Source organism: Lissotriton vulgaris, chromosome 8 (genome assembly GCF_964263255.1).
Source record: "Lissotriton vulgaris chromosome 8, aLisVul1.2, whole genome shotgun sequence".
NCBI lineage: Eukaryota > Metazoa > Chordata > Amphibia > Caudata > Salamandridae > Lissotriton > Lissotriton vulgaris.
Window position 1 is genome coordinate 106,208,807 of NC_141696.1, and position 21,787 is coordinate 106,230,593.

General features: G+C 46.9%; 1 protein-coding gene and 1 long non-coding RNA gene across 2 annotated transcripts in view; one reads left to right on the forward strand and one right to left on the reverse strand.

Annotated features, from left to right (window-relative positions):
* Positions 1-1,196: 1,196 nt before the first annotated feature.
* Positions 1,197-3,350, reverse strand: LOC147693546 (uncharacterized). Its single transcript, XR_015299112.1, has 4 exons — positions 3,286-3,350; positions 2,428-2,565; positions 2,262-2,312; positions 1,197-2,074 (listed from the first exon to the last, which is right to left on the reverse strand). It is a non-coding gene; the product is annotated as an uncharacterized LOC147693546 (long non-coding RNA).
* Positions 3,351-20,880: 17,530 nt separating this feature from the next.
* The window catches only part of TAF10 (TATA-box binding protein associated factor 10), a 68,169-nt gene continuing 67,262 nt past the window's right edge, over positions 20,881-21,787 (forward strand). The window contains exon 1 of the mRNA XM_086933761.1: positions 20,881-21,342. Coding sequence (XP_086789887.1) covers positions 21,102-21,342 — 241 coding nt within the window. The 5' untranslated portion in view covers positions 20,881-21,101. The remainder of the gene's footprint in view (positions 21,343-21,787) is intronic.

The following is a 21,787-nucleotide window of genomic DNA, read 5'->3' on the forward strand; positions in this document are numbered from 1 at the left end:
TTCAGGTCGACTCTCGGAGCTGTCAGCTTCTCCTTCCCGCGCAAAAGATCAGAGCAATCAAGAAAGAATTGAGATTGATTGTGAACAAACTGATTGTATCATTGAGGTCGGTGGCCCAAGTGATGGGCCTGTTAGCCTCATCGATTCAGGTTATATTTCCGGAACCTCTTCATTATCGAGCACTCCAGCATTTGAAGATCCAACATCTCCGCAAAGGCCTCGGATATTCAGAACCATAGAGGGGACCACGATATTATCTGTTATCGCCACCAAGTGGCTATTGCGTGAATCATTTTCAAAACCTATCTTGGCAGTTCGGGCTGGACTGTTCCCACAAGGAACAGTGTCATGACTGATTTGCATATGGCTGGGTCCAAACTGGGGTGGTGTGGTGAGCAAAGGAATGATGGATTTAACCCAGATCCTTGTGACTGGGGGTGAATGTTTGCATTATCCAGCATTCCATCCATCAATTGTTTTTTTTGCATATTTCACCCTAAATGGAAAGGGTAGGGTATGCCCAGACGTGGGTCCCGTGCTCACTACACCACTGCATTCATGCTAGCCTGGCTGATGAAGGGTGATGCCCTGAAAGCGGTCCCAGGATGCTTGTTTCCGGTCCAGGGAAGACCTGGCTTGGCAGTTCGGGCTGGACTATTTCCACAAGGAACAGTGTCATGACTGATTTGCATATAGCTGGGTCCAAACTGGGGTGGTGTGGTGAGCAAAAGAATGATGGATTTAATCCAGATCCTTGAGACTGGGGGTGAATGCTTGCATTGTCCAGCATTCCATCCATCAACTGTTTTTTTTAATATGAACACAGAACATGTCATAACAAGTCCACCAATCACTATTCAAGTACCCCTACAAGAGGGACAGACACCCTCTTGCTGACTCTTTCTTTACTGCTTGAAAGTGTTATCATATTTGTTCCATGCTTATTGTTTTATTGATGTGCTCGTTGAATGTATATGCGCCCAAGATTTACTGCCATTTGACTAGCCTAACAGGCTTATCCTTTGGAAGAATTCCACAACCTGGGCCAAATCCGAGCCTCAAACTGGTCATTGATTCCATCAGTGGCCAACATTGTCAACAAGCATTGGCATAGCCAACAGGTCTCGCCTTTGGGACCTTACAAGTATTTTGTTATGCAGCACAATATCCTTTTTTTTTTTTTTTTTTTTTTTTTTGGTGTATGACATTTATTGGCACAAAAGAGATAAAAGTTACACTGCGTCACGCCAACAACCCGGAGGCAGGCCGCTATCAAATCAAACAACACACAAAGAGTGTTGAACCATCAGGAGTGACACAAACAGTCAGGTGGCATGACTATAGGAGAAACACACTGTAAAGGAATAAAACACATAGCAGCAGTGTGACATTAGCACGGTAATTGGTCTTACATTTTGTTCAGCGCCGTAGACAGCCAGACGGATCTGCAAGTGGTATTGCTGCCTCGTAACCCTGTAGAGAGCAACAGGCCACAGCCTGCTGCACCGGCAGTATGGAAAAATACGTCTACGGCCACTGTTTTCGCCCAACCCACCCCAACCAGCAAAAAAAAAAAAAAAAAAAAAGAACAACGAACATTGGTGCATGTCTGTAACTTCATTAACAACGACAGAGGCTGTCCAAAACCCCTGAACCAGGGACAGATAATAGTAACACCTAACAAAAGGTTCAGGTACACAGTTTCAATAGCAAACTACAAGTTAATACAACATTTTTTTTGTTCAAGTGAAAGAAAAGAAGGAAAAAAGAAGCCTATGTTTCAAAACCCATTACAAAAAATACTCATAGTTTATTAGACATATAATTTCAGATAAAACACATTACAAATCAAATGAACGCTCATAAGAAAGTGTTGGCAAAACTAAGACAACCTAATTCATATTACCAAACACGTGGCTAACATACAAACATTACATATATAGGAGAGACAAAAAAAACAAATATAATGTGTCTTTCACAGTTTGTGGCCACAGAATGCGTCGACGGCGTTTCAACCGCTGGGTGACTATGCGGTCATCATCAGGACAAACAGTGGTTTGAGCGTTTTCAATAACTGTGTGAAAGGAAATTACAATCACTAATTACATTCAAAGGGGTAGGCTTCTTTAGAGGAAAAATAGAATGTAAGTAAAAGGAAAAGACACCATTTGTGAGAGGAAAAAGAAAAAGAAATCAGCAGGAAACTAACACCACAACCAGAAGTGATACTTTATCACCAAAGATAATAAATAAATATTTACCAATATTAAAAGCAGACCAAGTTTTGAACGGCAGGTGCAGGACGTTAAAATCTGCAATTCACAAGAAATTTATGATTGATTCTAGTGGTCTATAAATCCACTGAACTAGCCATACTCGTTAGATAAAGGGCCCAAACAAGACCACACAAGTCAGATAATTACTCACTTGTTGAATAAATCACAGGTCCACATGACACAATTCGAGGACTGATAAATAAGCTTGCATGCGAGTGTATCCTCAGTACAGCAAGAAGTCCATAGGGAGCATTTAATTATGACCCAGCGTTTGCCCAATTAATCGGCACTAGGAATATAAGAAACAATGAACAAAAGATGACAAACTGTACTAATCATCTGACAAACCTCATCGAATAGAGAGGCCACAGGAATTTTAACTTCACCCAGGATTGGTTGGGGTTCTAGTCTCAAGACTGCCTGGGGTTAGAGTCCCAGGAGGAATTCAATCCATACAATTATACACAAATAAAAATTATAATAATAAATAAAAACGAAGGTGTCAATCTCTATTGGTCGTCTACTAGAAATCGACATATCAAGTAACTGCCCAGTGGTTTGCTTCTTACAAAGCTACCTTAATTTAAGGCACCATAGATTAATCAGGCAACGTGTCGAAATAGGAACGTGCCATAAAGCACAACCATAATTTACCAGCACAGAGGTACACAAGTAGTAAAACTGAACTGTATTAAATGACACCAGAGAAGTCTATCGGAGAGCAATTGAGATGGCCCTCAATGTACAATATTTTCACTTATTCGTAAGCCACATGGATATGTACTAAGCAACTCCAACCTGAAATACAAGTGTTAAAAAATAGTTGCAAATTATACCGTGTGACACAAAACCTAGTGCTTATTTAAACAGGTAACACGAACATTACGCAAAAGAAATTCTTCATAGAAAAACTAACCAATGTTTGTTAAGTCCGTGAATCGAACTTGACAATTCACAGTACTGCTGCATCATAACAAAAATGATGTTTAAACAACATGCAGATACTCACTAAGTCCGCGGGTCAGACAGGATAATTCACAGCACTGTTACACACAGCAACCTTAGCTCGCAATTGAGCCGGCATGTGTTTATAGAAATAGAAAGAGGAAAGAAACCTCACAAACTCAGCGGCCATCTTGGAACAGTAAAAGAAGTCACCAAGGGCACCATCAGTCAATGTGATGCACGGGCATTGCTGTCCATAGTTTAAAAGGCACAAAATTCCAATGATTTAATGTGTAACAAACTAAGAGTCTGTAACTTCAAGCACACATCATTGCACGCATACAGAGGGTTGTGTGTGCCCGTGCCGGGCAACCATATAACAGCATCAATCAGTGGCAGAGCCAGGAGTCAACCGCCCGGAGGGGGGGGGGGGGGAGGGGGATGGAGGAACAAGGCGAAATAGCAACGCCCGCTGCCTCAGAGGGGACGGAAAGGTTCATACAGGGCAGTATCAAAGCGTCCTGGAGGCGGGAGTCGGGAGGTGCAGTACCGCTCCAAAGCAAACTCACGCAGCTCGAATCTATCAGACCAACAACAGCAGTCACTCATCCACAAGTCCCTATCCCATGTCATCCGAAACTCCCACAGCAGGTGACATTCCCGAAGCATCCGAGCCAGCGCGCTCTCTAGTCCATTGCAGGAAGGGCTCCCAGATGTCGTTAGGTCTAGAAGCAGTAGGCATCGTTTCCCAATAATGCGTGAGCTGTGCATGACCATATGCCACATCCTTAACCCACGCTGTGAATGTTGGCAGAGCCTTCCGGCCCCAGTGCAAGGACACCTGACGCTTAGCATATAGGAGTAGCAGCGCGTGTAACTTTCTATCACAGGGTTCCGTGTCTTTGACATAGCCGAGCAAGCCCAGCAGTGGAGAAGGTGTATCAGTCCTGTGTAGTATTTGGTTAATGGCAGTGAATATGTCTGACCAGTACTCTCCTAATCTGGGGCAGCTCCATGCTACATGAAGGAAGGATGCATCCTCTCCGCCGCATTTCCAACAGGAGGCATCAGCGCGAATGCCCTTACGGTGCAGCAGTATCGGCGTACGATAATAGCGATGGAGAAACTTAAAATGAACTAGCCGTAAACGGTAATTCGGAGACAACGCCGTCAATTGCTTACAGCAGTACTCCCACACCTCATCCGTCAGAGGGTCTATCAGCTCAGCAGTCCAAGCCTGCCTGGCTGTTGGGACCGTTGCCGGGGCCTGCTCCTGCATGCAATTATAGAGCCTCGATACCAGTTTTTTGGGTGAGGGTCTCGAAAGCAAATTCTGGAGGGCATCAAGTGTCGGCGGTGCCTTTGGGAAGTGGGGCCACATTTTCTTGCAGGATTCCCTAAGAGAGTGGTATAGGAGCGCATCAGCAAAGGAGTCAGGCTGGTCAGCCTCGCAAGCGCCCAGCTCCTCGAATGTACCGTCAGGATATACATCCGCAAAGGTGTGCAAACGCTTCCCACGAAGTGTGAGGGAGTCACCCCTGGCACACAAGCAAGGTAACATCGGGTTGCCCCGTAGGGGGATAGCTGGCGCGTAGAGTAAGGTGAGTCCCGCTCTGTTACGCAGTTCACGCCAGGACCAGCAAATCATTTCTACGGTGTCCACGTCTCCCGAGGGGCGCGAGACTTTTCCATAGAGCGCCACGCGTAGCGGCGAAGGGGCTACAGCTGCCAGCTCCACCGCCACATGCGGCTGGTAGGGAGTTGGAAAGACCCAAAAATGTAGGAATTGTGCCTGAGCGCATAGGGAGTATAACTTCAAATCCGGCGCACCAAGACCACCCTGCCGCAGTGGGAGCGTGAGCAGGTCCCAGGAAGTTCTCGCCTGACCCCCATCCCATACCAAATTCAGAAGCAGAGACCGGACGCGCGCGTGAAAGTGTGCCGTCATTGGCAACGGAATGTTGACAAAAAGGTACAAAAATTTTGGGAGAACCACCATTTTGGCCAGCGCTATCCGCGCAACCAGGGAGAGGGGGAGCTTGTTCCAAACTTCTACTTTCCGCTCCAGCCAGTCCACCGCCCTGCCAAAGTTAAGAGACCATAATTCCTGCACATCTCTACTGACCCAAACCCCTAGATATTTGACAGCGTCAGTTTCCCAACGCAGGGGATAGTCAGGTGGCGGCCGACCAGTCCCGTCAGTCAGCGGGAACGCCACAGACTTCGACCAGTTTATGGAAACTCCCGCTAGGCCCTCAAAGCGTACGAATTCGCGAAGGAGTGGGTTCATGTTTTCTGTGGGGTTGGTGACATACAGGGTGACATCATCTGCGTATAGCGAGATCAGCAGGCTACGGGAACTAAATCCAATTCCCCTCGCCGTGTGGTGCTGTCGAATCCTGGCCGCTAGCGGCTCCATTGCTATGGCAAAAAGAAGAGGAGACAGTGGACGCCCCTGTCTGGTCCCTCTAGTGATGGTAAAGGGTGCCGATACAAGGCCATTCACACTTACCCTGGCTCTGGGTGTGTCATATAGCAGTCTGATGAGGGTGATGAAGTTACGGCTAAACCCCATCCTACTCAGGATTCTGAACAAGTAGTGCCACTCCAGGGAATCGAACGCCTTAGTGGCGTCTAAGAACACCACAGCTGCCTGGACCGAGGGGTGTAGATAATGTAGGATAGAGAAGATGGTCCTGAGGTTGTGTGAAGTGGCTCGGCCAGGGATAAACCCGGATTGGTCGGGGAGCGCTATAATAGGTAACATTGGCTGCAGTTTGTCTGCAATAACCTTTGCATAGATTTTTGCATCCACGTTAATTAGGGGTGAGGGGTCGATAGGAGTCCAGGAACAGCTCATCTTTGTCAGGCTTCAACAGCGTGATGATTAAGGCTTCGCGCATGGAGTCTGGGAGGGAATTCAGTTCAAGGGCTTCCACAAACACCGAGTGCAGTTTCGGCGCCAATTCCTCCGCATATGTTTTGTAAAAGGTCGTTGTCAAGCCATCAGGGCCCGGGGCCTTGTTGGCTGGCATGCTTTTGATTACCTGAACAATGTCCTGCACGGTCACTGGGAGGTCCATGTACTGCCTGTGGTGATCATTAAACCAGACTAGGGCAGGAAGCTTTCCAGGGATGCAGGGACAGTGGGCTGTCTGGAGGTGTATAGGGACGTGTAGAATTCAGTGAAGGCGTGTAAAACGGCTTCTTGCCCCATGACCAGGGAGCCCTCGCTATTGTGTATGGTGTGAATGTAGTGCGTCTGTGCGTGAGGAGCTATCAATCTAGCCAGGGTCCTACTAGGCCTATCCCCTTCCCCATATCTGCGGGCTTCAGCCTGTCGCCCCAGGAACTTAACCTCGCATTGCGCCTCCTCATTAAAGGCCAGTATCTTGGATTTTAAGCTGCCCGCAAGCTCCAAAGTCGGCTCCCGGCAAAAGGCCAAATCTAAATCCACCAACTCCCGCTCTAACTGGGTCAGCGACTGACGGATAGTGCGCAATACCCCCGCCTGCCTCGCTATGCATTGTCCCCTGATAACCGCCTTGAAGGCGTCCCACACAATGGCCTCCGAAGAAGCGGAGCCTTCGTTTTCAGCAAAATATTTGACAATATCAGCTCGGATCTCCTCAACGAACACCAGATCAGTTAGTGCGTGAGGGGGTAGGCGCCATGTGAATGCTCTGTGTACATTGTCTGGAATGCGCAACTCCAACATGCAGGGGGCGTGATCTGAAAGTGATCTAGCCTGGATCTCTACAGACACCACCCACGTCGCCACTTCAGGCGACACCAGCCAGAAATCCAAGCGGGACCAGGCAGATTGATGGCATGTATAGCAAGTCCCCACCTTGTCCCCGGGATGTCTAACCCTCCACACATCTGACAGCAATCCCTCTTCCATAACATCTAGGACAGCCTGACGCGCTCTAGCATGCGTGGGCCTACTCGCCCCTCTCCGGTCCATGTCATCATTCAACACATCATTAAAATCACCCCCCAGAACAATCGAGTGACAGTCTAGCAGTGCAATTTGCGCCCAGACACTCCGAAAGAAGTCCGGGTCATCCACATTCGGACCATAAATAGCAGATAGAACAATCGGTCTCCCCTGCAGCGAACCATGTATTATAACATAACGCCCCTCCTTGTCCAGCACACAAGTATGTTCCCGCCAATCCAACCCCCTACGTACAATTATAGCCACCCCTCTTGCATAGTTCGAATAGATAGCAGAATAAACATTTGACCATCTCGAATGTTTCAGCCTGGGCGAAGGGGTTGTATTAATGTGAGTTTCTTGCAAAAAACAGATGTCTACTTTATGTCTAGTCAGCGTACTGTGCAGCAGTTGGGCTTTTTTGTAATCCCCAAGGCCTCGAATGTTCCAGGTCCACAGTTTAACCCCCCCCATGACTGAAGTGTCGTGAAAGCTGCAGGGCCTTTTGAGCCCCGCACACATACCACACATCGACCCTGCAGCACAATATCCTTGGTGCAACAACATCAACTGTTGCATGGCTAAACACCTATAAGGTCCCAAAGGCGAGACCTATTGGCTATGCCAATGCTTGTTATTATATGCACATTGACCCCACCTGTTATTTCTGATATCTACTTTGCAATTGAGTGGCACTTGTTGTGGAGCGGGAGTTTTGGCGTCTTATGGCTCCACTGTGTTCACAGGCTTTAGCCAGTGAGCACAGTGGATCCATAAGACGCCAAAACTCCCGGCTGCCATACTTCGAGCCTGAGCACACAAGACTTGTCTTTACATTTTATAAAGTGGCAATTTGAATACTTCCTTATCCTTTGGGCCTCCATGATGCTGCATTCATCAATCAATCAGTCAATCAATCAATCATTCAGTATTTTGAAAGCGCAGCACTGTCACCCCTAGGGGTATCTGGGCACAGAGGGAGTAGTGTCTCTGTCAAAAAGCCAGGTCTTGAGCCTATTTCTGAAGACCGCCAGGGAGGGTGGTGTTCACAGGTGGAGGGGCAGGCCGTTCCAGGTCTTGGCAATGATGTAGGAGAAAGATTGGCCTCCGCTGTGGCTGTGTTGATGCGGGGGCAAGGGCGAGTGGAGCGGAGCCCCTGTGTCTTGCAAACAGATGGAAGTTCAGTCGGTGGTTGATGTAGGATGGTCCTTGGGTGTGAAGAGCTTTTGTGTGTTTGGCATCTCTTCTGGATAGGGAGCCTGTGGAGGTTTCTAAAGTGTAGAGTGATGTGGGTCTGTTTGTGGAGTTCTAGGGTGAGTCTGGCAGCAGCGTTCTTCATGGTCTGGAGTCTTCTGAGGAGCTGGGTGGAGATTCCAATGTAGAGAATGTTGCCATAGTTGAGGTGGTTGGTGAAGAGGGCCTGTGTGATGGTCTTTCTGGTGTTGATTGGAATCCATCTGAAGATTTGAAGGAATATGCGATTGATGTGGAAGCAGGAGGAGGCGACTGCATTAACTTGACATTTCATGGTCAGTTGGTTGTCAAGGATGATGCCGAGGTTGCGTGCATGGTAGGTCAGCGTGGGTGTAGGTTCGAGTTCTGCTGGCCACCACCTGTGTGGAGATGTTCTTCTCGAAGAACAAAACTTCTGTTTCATCGGAGTTGAGTTTGTGGCAGTTGTCTTTCATCATTTTGGCTACGTCGGTCATGGCATTGCAGAAGTTAGGTTTGGCGTTGGAGGGGTCCTCTGTGAGTGAGAGGATTAGTTGAGTGTCATCAGCCTATAAGATTATGCTTAGTATGTGGGATCTGATGATATCTGTGAGGGGGTCATGTAGATGTTGAACAGGGTGGGACTGGGGAATGATCCTTATGGTACGCCGCATATGATGTCCTTGGGTACCAAGCTGTAGTGGGGCAGGCGGATGTGCGCTGTGCATCTTCTGAGGAAAGAGGCAATCCATTTGAGGGCATTTTGCTCTATGCCGATGTTGTAAAGTCTGCCGATGAGTTTGTGGTGCAAGACGGTGTCGAACACATACATAAAGTGTTATGGTTGCAACAGTACTATAATGACTTGTATCGTAGGAACAAGGATTACTTCCTCCACTAGATAACATTAATTCCATTCAACCCTTTGTTTATCTCGGGTCTGCACCTCCCTAATTTCCCAGAAGTATACAAAAGAGTGATGGATAGAGTACTTTAATTAAGCTCAACCACTGGTATTTACTGAGGCCGCATCCCGGTCCATCGTTATTTTGAACACCATGCCCTCATAGTTTGGACCCAGCCATATGCAAATCAGTCTTGACCTTGTTCCAGTGGGAATAAACTAGCCCAAACTGCCATGCAAAGCTCTCCCTGAACCAGAACATGAGCTACCTAAGAACGCTTTTGCCCTTATTAGGGCCCATCATTCAGGTATTGTTAGAATCCAGTGACACATTGTGCATGGTACCTACATCTGGGCATACCAGTCCCATTGACAGCATCATACAGAAGCAAACAAAAGGTGATGGATGAAATGCTGAATTGATCTCAGCCACTGGTAATTAGTCCAGCTGCATACCAATCCATTGTTATTTTGTACACCATTTCACATCAGTTTGGACGCAGCCATGTGCAAATCAGTCTTGACTCTACTCTAATGAGAACAGTCCATCCCGAACTGCCAGGCCAGGTCCTCCCTGAACCAGAACACAAGCAACCCAAGACTGATTTTTCCCTTTTTAAGTCTTTTTAGTCGGGTATAGATTGGTTTCAGTGGCACATTGTACACAGGACACACGTCTAGGCATACCCATTCCATTCACGGCATCATACAGAAGCAAACAAAAAGTGATGGACGAAATGCTGAATTAATTTCAGCCACTGGTTATTACTCTGGTCCGCATTCCAATTCAATGTTATTTTTCAAAACATGATACCTTAGTTTGGCCCCAGCCATATGCAAATCAGTCTTTATGCTGCCCCAATAGGAACAGTCCAACTTGAACTGCCAGGCCAGGTCCTCCCTGGAAGAGAATACAAGCAACCCAAGACTGGTTTTGTCCTTATTAGGGCTTATCAGTCGGGTATAGCTTGGTTCTAATGGCACAATGTGCCCCTAATTTCCCTTTGTGGGTGGCAATCTGTGGGTATAGGTCATTATGGCAGCATCACAACCCTTGGATATTGACAGGTTGCAGGACTACTAGGAAGTGGATCCTGCTGGTAGTTATTTTGAAGAAGAATCGGTTGAGACTTTGGACACTTTAGCAAGAGTGCTGGTGGTAGCCCTTAAACCTATTACAGCTCAGTTTAATAGCGGTGCCCAATGTCAAGATGGTGCACACTTCGCAGCCTCTCCAGACCCATCAAAGATCGCCTCAAAACCAAAGCCTTTTAAAACCAAGTCTCAATCAACAAAATGGCCTCGTTCGGCAACATTTTAAAAATTATCTCAGACATATCTGGAAGATCACAACTACAGAATTGTGGCGGTTCAGCAAGCTGCTTCAGGGTCACTTTTCCTGACTCAAATGAATGATACCAATGACTCAGATCATGCCATCAAGTCGGACTCATCCCAGGAGCCACTGTTCTCAGGGTAGAAGAAGATTGGAGAAGGCATTCTGTTTCACCTGCTGGTGCACCCAGAGGCCACATTGGAGTGCTATCTCTGGGTCCAGATGATACCATTCACCAAAGATCCTCCAGCTGGGTGCCACTGTACGAGGTGGCTGGATAGTCTCAGGTCAGATGGTGGAAGAGCTTTGACAAGGAGGTACATAAATCATCTCCAAGCAGAATGCCCCAGACCTTTTTAAAAAGGCCAGGTAGCCAACACACTGGATAGTGATCCAAATATTGTCACCTTGATGTATAAATTCATTAGATATCACAAGAAAAGGATCAACAGATCATAATTTGTATGCCAGGACAAGCTTCTGGATTTGGCGGGACCACTAACTAACATTTTAGAACTGGCCTACAAGGTGAAATAATCCAGTTTGCCTATGAATCCCGAGATTTTGTCTAGTTGAGCGCAAAGAGCTCATTGTCAACTTGCAATACAATTGCGCTATTCTGTCAGAGTGCAGGAAATCTATACCAATGCACTTCAATCCCAAGCTTACTGAGTTGGTCTCTGCGGAGGCTGGCACCGTGGTAAATGGCATGTTGGTTGAAGACCCGTTTGTGAAAAACTTGGGTAAATTTGTGATCACTTTTACAGCACTCGTCAAGGCAAAAATGTCATTAAAAAAGGTTTTTCCACCCTGGCCTTTTTGGATGGGCTGGTTGATACAGGGGTCAATTGCATGGCTGTCCATTTCTCCGAGCCCTCAAAGAGGTTTTCCCTCCCCCAGATGGGGAAGTTGGTATGATGGTGCACGCTGAAGAATATTTTCCCTATCCAGAAACAAAGGAGGCCGCCGTAGGTTCCACAGAGGAGGCTATAAAGGACTGTCCACAGGATGTTCTGAGTCAAGATTTACAGGTAAAGATTATTCCTGGGTCAAGTGTGATTTTAGGGGCAGAATGCGCCATTCTATACAATATTGGCAGATGGTAACACAGGATGCAGGGGTGGTGGAGACTGTTTAGGGTTCCAAACTCATGTTTTACGGCAGCATGTGCATCCCAGACAATTATATTTTTCCTTACAAGAACAAAGTTTTACAGTTTCAGAGATTTTGAATTTATTGGCCAAGGAGGCGATATGTCACACTGATCTCCATCCAAGGGATTTCTCCCAGGTAAGGAAAAAAGGAGAAGGTTGCAGGTTGGAGTTAAATTTGCAGGAATTCAATGAATGGATCTTATATCACCATTTCAAGATGGGGGATAGCCATCTTTTGAGAGACCTCTTAAGGCAACATGTTTGGAAGGTGAGGTTGAATTTGAAGGATTCCTACCTTACTTTTCCGATTTTTGCTCCACACAGATGCTTCCTTCAATTCCAGTGGAGGTCTTGTTACTACGACTTTCAGGTATTACTGTTTGGCCTTTCATCGGCTCCATGGTGTTTAATCAAACTAATGAAACCGGTAGTAGAGTCTCTTCAGGCCAAGGGAGAATGAGTGATAGTTTATCTGGATGATTGATTATTCCAGCCCAAGAAGAAGGCACAATAAAACTGAAATGATCATGGACAATCCACTTGTTACAGGAATTGAGCTTAGTGATCAATGCTAAGATCAGTATTGACTACGCCACGGTATATAGAGTTTATTGGATTTCAAGCAGATTCAATGATAGTTCAGTTACTGCTCCCTCTACAAAAAATACTGAGCATCAAGAAGGAACTGAAGTCAGCCCTGACTAATCAGAGTTTATTACTGCATTTTGTGGTCATGCTTGTAGGCCTTTTGACATCTTTGAATGAAAAGACTTTCCTGGTCACCCTGCAGTACAGGGCCCTTCAGGGACTGAAAATCCAGCACCTTCACAGGGGTCTGCCCTATGCAGACCAGGTGAAGCTGTCAGGTGTGGAGGCTACGGAGCTGGAGTGGGCCATTTTTGGCAGTCAGATGAAGATGATAGAATTGAAGTCTGCAGATGGGGTTGGGAGCCCGGTGCAGTTTATCGTCCACAGGGGGCAGATATTCGAGAGAGGAACTGAACCTTTACATTAATTGTTTGGAGCTGTTGGTGGGTTCTTTTACCATCAGAATCGTATTACTGCAGAAGGTGAGCTGTTGTTTTCTCCTGGTGATTGACATCATCTCTGCAGTGTGATCAACAATCTCGGTGGCATGAAATAGGGAATGTTAACAGTGTTAGCAAAGAAATGTTTGCACTTTTGCCTTCAACATCACATTTCGGTGGTGACAGAGTACATTCTAGGTCAACGAAATGTAATCACGGATTGGAACTCCAGGTACTAGTCAGACAACAGCTACTGGAGGTTACATATGCAGGTGTTTCACTCATTGAATTGGATGAAGGGTCCATTTAGGGAGACCTTTTCACACCCAGGTTACACAAACAACTGGAGAAATTCTTCAGTTGGAGGCCAGATCCACTGGCGAGTGTCATGAATACTTTCCTACAGGATTGGTTGGGGAATTTCCATTAGGCGTTTCACCTTTGCTAATGATTCTGAGAGTCACAACTCAGGTGATGAGACAGAGGACAGAGTTGATCCCGGTGACTCTCTTGTTAAGAGGGCAACCTTGGTTTCCGGTGCTCTTGAAGGTCACTTGTGATTCTCTGGAAGAGATTCCAGTCTTTCCAAATCTCCTCAAGGCCTCGTTGGGTCAAACAAAGTCGCTTGTGCAATCAGTGATCCTGGCACTCATGGCTTGGAACATTTCAGGAGTTGATGGCAAGTGCCATGACTTTCACAACAGGTTCCCTTCTACATGAAACCGTCTTGATCATACGACACACATAAGGAATATTCTTCAGTCCGGAAATGATGGGTTTGTTAGTTCAATAAAGAGATTATGGATTCCATGGGAGGCAGGATTGCACATGGTTTTACATTTTTTGTCTGAACTGGCAGCACAGGGACTGGAACACTTATCAGTAAATAATGTTCTTTCTGCCATTACGGCAGGGAATATCCCTATTTATAGCAAACCACAGAAGAACACCTGATAGTATGTAAAATGATGAGGAGAGTTAGATTTTCCAGTCCTCCTCAACCTTGGTACACCACAATATGAGATCTTAAAGTGGTTTTAAAGTTCCTAGAAAGTGGCCCAAATAAAAGCTATTTATCAAGGAAGCAATTGTCAGCCAAGCTAACAATGTTGTTATGACTCATCTCCTGTAGAAGGGTTTCTGATGTGAGAGCCCTGGATTGATCAGGTAGAGTGTTTTTTCCAGATGGAGACTTGTTTTTAAACGTACAAAGGCAAATTCATGTTGCATTGCACATTCTGCATTTCCTAATACCAAAAAATGATGTGATGTACAGAATCAGTATGATGGTAGTACCAGAGAGCTTAGAGAGGATGGTAGAGGCCAATTGTTAATTATGCTCCAGAAATCTTCAAGGCCAGTGGCTTCAGCAACTCTGGCCAGATGGGTATGATGGCTTTTGTCTGAGGCAGCTATTGATGTTTCCATTTTTAGGGCACACCCAACACAAGGTGCAAAGGCATCAAAAGATTATACTTTGCTTTTAGACTTGAAGGTATTATGAGAACAGTGGATTGGACGTTCTATTTTAATCCTATTGAGGACGCTGCTTCTGTTGTTGTGGGTCAGCTTTAAACTAGTATAATCTGAGCCTTCAGTCCTGTGACAAAATAGAAAGATCTCTAACTATTGCATCAATAATGTACAATTATAACACAGAGACAAGGATTATCCTACCCACTGGTATTGTCTTACTGGTTTAATTGATGAGTTGATATGTATTGGCTACAAAAACGTTGATTACCTTCCTTTTGAAAACTTGTGATAATTAGGTTAGGTACTACAATTTTTGGCAAGAATTACATTTTGGTGTCCATTTTAGGAAACGAACAGAAGCAAGAGTGAGGAGACAAATGACAATCCAGCCATGATGTTCTTCAATTTCCAGCCTTCGCATAGGATTGAGGTCCTGAAGTTCTGTCAAGAATGAGCTGCTCCAAGGTAAACAATCTGAGGTTGTAGTATGATCAAAATGTTGGACTGGATTGCTTGTCCAATGTTCTTTGAAGTTGAGACTTTTGGTTTTTACAAAGCTAGAGTTCTGCATAGAAAGAGAATGTTGGCTACTGTAATTCTTTGCACACATTTTAGTACCTAACCTAATTATCACAATATAAAAAGTGAAGCTAATCAAAGTTTTTGTTGCCAATATATATCGACTCATCAATTACACCAGTAAGACAATACCATTGGGAAGGACCATCCTTGTCTCTGTGTTCTTAATATAACTGAACATTCTTTGATACTTTTGGTGTTCACAAAGCTAGAGTTCTGCATAGAAAGAGACAGAGAGGTGGAGTCTGTCATATTTGGAGGGGCACTTGCATAGTGATTGATGGACTGTGTTATGGCATGTTCTTGTGTTCATGGGAAATGTAGTTATACTTTCAAACATTTTGATTGTCTACTGTAATTTTGCACTACAGAAAAGAGATGCATAATTATTGTCCATGTGTCCTTAATAGAATTTAAATTCTTGACACAATAGCTAGAAATCTTTTTATCCTGTGTGTCAGTGTACCATGCAGCCACTCCATAACCCTACTTAGAATTAAAATTTCCCCTTAGGATATCTCCCAGTACCTCCATGACTCACTGTTTTTTTTGATAGGTCGAGCAAATATCACATTCATTTTTGTCCTGAAAAGTTGGCAGGTATGTCAGAGAGGTGGTGGATGTTTGGACCTGACATCTGTAGTGTTCCACCTTGACACAGCTATTGTGAGACAGAGCTACAGCACACACCTGAGACACTATGGTGTGTTACTACGGGAGCTTTATTCTCACACCACTACTCTCGTCCCTGTCCCTACTCTGACTGCCCGGTTCCTGTTCCCTGGCTCCTCCCGTTCCTGCTCCTCCCTCCTAGCTCCACCCCAACCACTAGACTACCACATACAATCCTACATCTCCCCCCTTCTTAACAAAATGAACTTAGTTTCCACATTGTTTGTAAGTCTTCCATCCACCACACGGGTTGACGAACAGCTTGTTCTTCAAGCATCAGTAGTGTCGAATCCTTGGTGGTCCTGACTTTGATCAGTCTTTCCGGTGTCTTGGCCACGATGTCCTTAACCGCGGGAATGCACTTTTGAGAATGCAACCCATTGCATGTAGGCTGCTTATTATTCGGTTCCGCAGTTGTCGTGGTTCTTTCTTGTTGTGTGACTGCTGCTGGCTCAGCTCGGCAGTGACCGTCTGCCTTCCTTGGTGACTCTTGGTCTATTGCCGATTGATCTCCTTCGGGAGCGGACGATGGGCTGGTCTTCTTCTGAGCTCCCACCTGTGGTGTTGTTTCTCTTTGTCTTGTCAGGTTGGGAACCGCACTGTTCTTCTGTTCACCATCGGTCAGGTTGGGAACAGCACTGTTCTTCTGTTCACCGTCAGGCATGCCAGACATTAGCGTGTTATCTGACATGGGTGTCCTGTCTTGATTCTTGGACTCATGTGCTGCCTCTGTTTGTTTCTTCCCTTCCCACTCGTGTTTGAGGCTGGCGAGACCCTTGACCACCCGGTCATGTGTCTGTTTGTCTCTCATTCGGTGGCAGTTCATCTCTGTCACCACGTTCAGTCCTCCCCGCGGGGTGACGGGATAATCCTTTACCACTTGGTAGATATTGTCCCATCTCTTTGTTCTCCTTCCGTCAGTTCTTTGAGTCAACCTCTCTGACCCCATCAGGGGTGACGGTATATTATTCATGTCTTGATGTGGCGATGACGGACGTGACTTGTTGTCCTTTGGTTCTGTTGTGCGTCCGGGTGATTGATGCCATGGCCGTGGTCGGGACCATGATTTTGTTGATCCGAACGATCGGACAGACATGTCTTCCGACTCGGAGGAGTCGGTTGCCGATTTCCTTTGAGAACGTTCTTTTGAGGGCGTCGTGACTGATACGTTTATTGAGTTGGTATGCTGGGATGACATGCTCCTGGGGTCAGAGCTATCTACGGAGCATTTCCTTGGGTATGTCTCTTTTTGTGTTTTCTGTGTTGTTGCGGTGGAGGGATCGTTTACTTCATTAGTTTGGTCTCGGAGCATTTGGTCTTTACCCTTTTCACGGGACATCAATTGTCCCTTCTCCGCTTTCTCGTTGACACAACTGTCTGGAGTGCACATGCCCCTCCCTTTTCGGTGTCTGAGTGGCTTGCCACTCCTCATGTGGTTGGTTTCTTCTTCTCGCTTGTTGTTTGTGTTAACGTCCGTGCCATTGGGGTGATTTGTCTCACCACTTGATGCTTCCTCGGACTCATCTGTAGACTTTGGTGCATAGCGGGAGGATGGCCGGGGTTGTTTGTGTGCTGGTTTCCGGCATTGACGGGATAGGTCCCATCTTCCGTAGTTCGTCTTTCTTGCCTTCTTGTTGAGCAATCTGCCATCTTGTCCATGGGTGTGATCTGTCCCACTTGACACTTCATCTGTTTCATAATCATTCTCATCATCGGTTGACTGACTCCTTGAGGTTGAGTAACTCCGTGAGGTTGTATCAGTATCATCATCTGTTGACTGACTCCTTGAGGTTGAGTAGCTCCATGAGGTTGTATCAGTACCGCTTTCGCAGTCCTGATTCATCCTGGTCTTTTGTGATGGTGACTTGGAGTGTTCCATGACGCTCTGTCTCTTGTTACGTCTTTCGCAGTCCTGATTCATCCTGGTCTTTTGTGATGGTGACTTGGAGTGTTCCATGACGCTCTGTCTCTTGTTTCGTCTTGACTCTGATTCACCCTCCCTCTTTTCAGCTTTGTTTGTTTCCTGGGCCTCACCCCTAGGCATATGGGGTGTCTCTTTCCAGACATCCATGTGTCTTGCATTCGAGTGCACGTCTTTCGAGAAGTCTTTTGCTTTTACTCGCACTCCAGCCTCGGCCCCTCTGATGATTCTCTTTAGCGACCATTGCTCCTGAAGAATCTTGCGCTTCGTGTCTGCGCTTGAACAGCCTTCGATTATTCGGAGCCGAACTGCTTCTTCATTAGTAAATGTGTTGAAGTGGCAGCAGGGTACCAGACTTAGTAACCGAGTAATGAACCTCGGCAGTGGTTCTCCTGGTTCCTGCCGCGCTGTATTGAAAGCGATGCGAGCATGATCCACTTCCACCAGTGCATGGAAATGGGCACGTAGCTTCACTTGGAGTCTTCCATAGCTCTCTGTGTCCCTTTTGGGAAATGATCTGATTAGGCGACGGCCCTCATGACCGACTAGCTGGAGGAGTAGCGTCAAACATTTTCCATCCCTGTGTTCACCGATTGCATCAAGAAAATCGTCTAGGGAATCCAGCCACCGGTTCCATTCGGGACCCAAGTTCTGACCGTCAGTCTGTGACACTGGGGGTGGTACTTCAATGCAAGGACTGGGCCGGTGGGTTGCTTTTACCGCCGCCATGAGGGAGGTGTGTTTTATCTGCTATCGTCGTAGAATTGTTCGCTTTGTTTCCCGTCTTGTCTGCTGACTTTCTTCGGCCAGGATTCCGTGTCTAGCCGTCTCCTTTGATTTCGGGCAGGTTCGCCACTCCTGGGTGACTACTGTATTCTGTCCGCCTTTAGCACGACTGTTTCAGGAGGCCTTACTGAGTTGGGCTTGGATTTCCCTGATTTCGGAAATGGCCACCACTCAGCTGGTCCACACATGACACTTGGCTCAGCACCTTCCCGCTTTTATTGGGGTGGCCTGCTAACTGCAGGTGATTTGGGGTTCTCCTTACCGTTGATCATCTATCTTTGCGTGGCGCTGGAGGGTTGCGTCGGTATTTGCTTTTGTTCGGTATGTTCCAGATCTGGAGTTGCTTGGTGCATTTAAGATGTGCACTCGCCTGTGTTTGCTGACTTCGGGACTTGTATTTATCCGTGTTTGGTATGTTCAGGTCTGTATTGGCTCGTGCTCGTGGCGTTCTGGGTTTGCATTTGCTTACTTTAGTACCATTCGATATTCGGGCCAGCTTATGCTTGTTTGCATCAAGGCTTGCTTTTGCTCATGTCTGTTTGTGCTGGAAGCATGTGCTTGCTTGTGCTGGCTCTCAGTGTGTCTCTTGCACTTGCCAGTGCTTGTTGTGTTTACGGTTGTCTTTATTTGTATCTTGCGTTAATTGATGCTCGTTTTGTCATTGGTCTCGCATTCACCTTTGCGTGTCCTAATGCAACTCTTGCATTTACTTGTGCTTGTTTGCCTTTGTTATTGCTTTTGCCAATGCTTGCTCACTTGTATCTGTCACTGCGCATTCATTGACATAGTCCGTCACTTGCCAGTGTTCATTCAATATAGTCATTCCATTTGCCAATGCTTGTTGATCTGCGTGTAGCAATGCTTGTGTCTCTTTGCATGGATCAATGCTTGTTTATGTGTTTTGCCTCTTGCCTCAGCCTGTGCTTGTTTTCCTTTACACTTGCCAAAGGTTGTTTGCTGTCTTTAGTGCATTTCCAGTGCTTCATTGATGTTTCAGGCTCTTTGCCTGACTTCAAAATGGCCGCCTCTATTTTGCACAGGGAGGTCGTCCCAGAAATCGCCTGACTTAAAGATGGCCGCCGCTAGGGAAGTCTCGTGTCTTACAGGGTTTCATTCAGGCTCTCATTCTCCACTTGGCACTCACCGGCAGCCAGCCTCTTCATGCAGCTCGCCCTCCGCACCTCTTCAGACGCTCCTCAGACACTGGAGCAATCAGACGCGATCCAGGCGAGCTCCCTGTTTACCGCGCGTCAGGTAGGCGATGTCTCACGCATCGGGGGTGAGCTTTTCTTCCGTTTTGGCGCGAACAGCGCTCGGTCAGCACCGCTTGGCAGGCGGTCTCCGTGGGGCGCCGTCCTCCACGCGAGGGCACTTTCTCTTCTCTCTTGGGGTCTGGCAGAGTCAGGGTAGGCTCCTGGCTTCTGCTCCTGCAGCGCTGGCTGGACACCGCGCTCTCTTGCGCAAGTCGCGTTTTAGCGCGAAGGGGTCACTTCTGCCTCGGGCGTTGCGACGCTTGGTGCCTCGGCTCCCTCTTGAGTCCCTCCCAACTGCTGGGGGGGGGACAGGGTCACCTGCTATTGGCCTCACGTGGCAGGTCGCAATTTCGTCCTTCTGGTCAGCGTCGCCTGCTCCTCGAGGCACGCTGGGGACAGGGCTCTCTCGTGAGGGTCTGTGGGGTTCAAGCACATCCCACCCTCGTCGCCAGCTGTAGCATCCTGCTACAATAAACACAGACACTATGGTGTGTTACTACGGGAGCTTTATTCTCACACCACTACTCTCGTCCCTGTCCCTACTCTGACTGCCCGGTTCCTGTTCCCTGGCTCCTCCCGTTCCTGCTCCTCCCTCCTAGCTCCACCCCAACCACTAGACTACCACATACAATCCTACATCTGGGTGCAGTTGATGGGATAAATACAAGATGTACCATCAGGGGCCTGTTTCTTAATAGTGTATGAGTGGGACATAACTTATCCAGAGTGGGAGTAGAAGCCAGAAAGGCTTACTTCATTCCCAGGGCAACATAATACTTCAGATGTTCAGGCCCAGAGTGTGCATGTCAATACCCATGGTGTACGCAGAAGAATCTGATTTTCAAGCTACAAAATAGGGTTATTATGTCTTTCTTTGAATAAATGTTGACTACTTAAATGAAAGTTAAAGACATGCATGTCAACAGACCTAGATAGCATTTTGAAATCAAAATTGGCTTTGTTTGACCTGTTAGCCACCTAAACGTGCCTCTGTTTCACAATATATTAATGTGAAAAAAATACATTCCCCTATTTTTTTTCAAAATCTCCCACTTTCCATTTGTAAAAATGTTAGCCTGTATGGTTAAAGGGAAATTAACTTTCTTTGTCTTTTCTTCCATTATCCTCCTACCACGATTGCACGATGGTAGGTACAGGTAGGTACGACAGCATTCCCACTCCCAAACTAAGTTCCAATCAATGCACAAAACTAACTTATGAGTACTTCAAATATGTGCTCTCTGGCATAGCATATTTGATATCCATAGTTGAAGGTCACGTGACTTTCTCGAGCGAACATGTCAAATGGAGACTCAGCCAATAGTCCTCCCTTTGTTTTCATAGCTCGTGGTTTTGTGACAGGAAAACATTTTAGTCCCGCCCATAAACAATGCCACTGCGCAGCTCTTTGACGTCAGAGTCTAAAAGCGCAGGCTGTCGGGAAACGACCGTTTCTGGCCAATAGGAATCCGACGTTGCTCAAGAAGACGGCTCGTCTTAATGTGTGCGCCGTATCGTGCCTGAGCGCGCGCTGTCACAGCTGTGTGTGTACCAGGTCTGTCACTGACTGCTGACCGAGTTGTAGAGGGCGATACGTGTATTGACACATCTCTGCCGCCATGAGCACCGCTGTCCCCGGCGGGGTGGGAGAGCAACCGGAGCCGCCGAGCGCCGTGCCTGCCCCCATCCAAGAAACTAAACCCAGCCCCTCCGCCTTGGGTGTCCCCGGACCACCTACCTCCAGCGGCACGCCCGGGCCCGTGGGGGGCAGTGGAGCTGGATCCGCAGCACCAGGGGCAGTGGCGGGCCCCGGCAGCGGCCTCCCTCCAGGGAGAGAGACGGGGGAGCGGAGAGCGAGTGGTGAGTGTCCTGGGGCGATTAAACGTGGGTGACACCCTGGTGTAGATAGAGGGGAGATCTCCGGGGCAGATATGAGAGTTACCAGGCATTGGGTTCAGTCCCTCAGATTTCAATAACTTTGGGGTTTTCCGTTATGGTAGCTTTTCAACAACGCAGGTTCAGGTAAACAAATATTCGTGTCTTAGTTGTGTACGTAGTTGTGTTTTAGATGTTGCTGGTCTCTTTAAATAGACCTATCATTTCAGATACGTGTTGGCATAGCGTTCCATATGTTTGGTACCTTTCCAGAGTATGACTATTTCAGGGCTAAATACTCTCTAATGTAGGCAGAGTGCAGCTTGACCAGAGCCTGTGTTTTAACGTTTCTGCCAAAGTGCTGAAGATTTTGAGATTAGTATTTTTGTTTGTTGCTTTTTTTATGCGAATCGCCTTATAGGCGATGCAC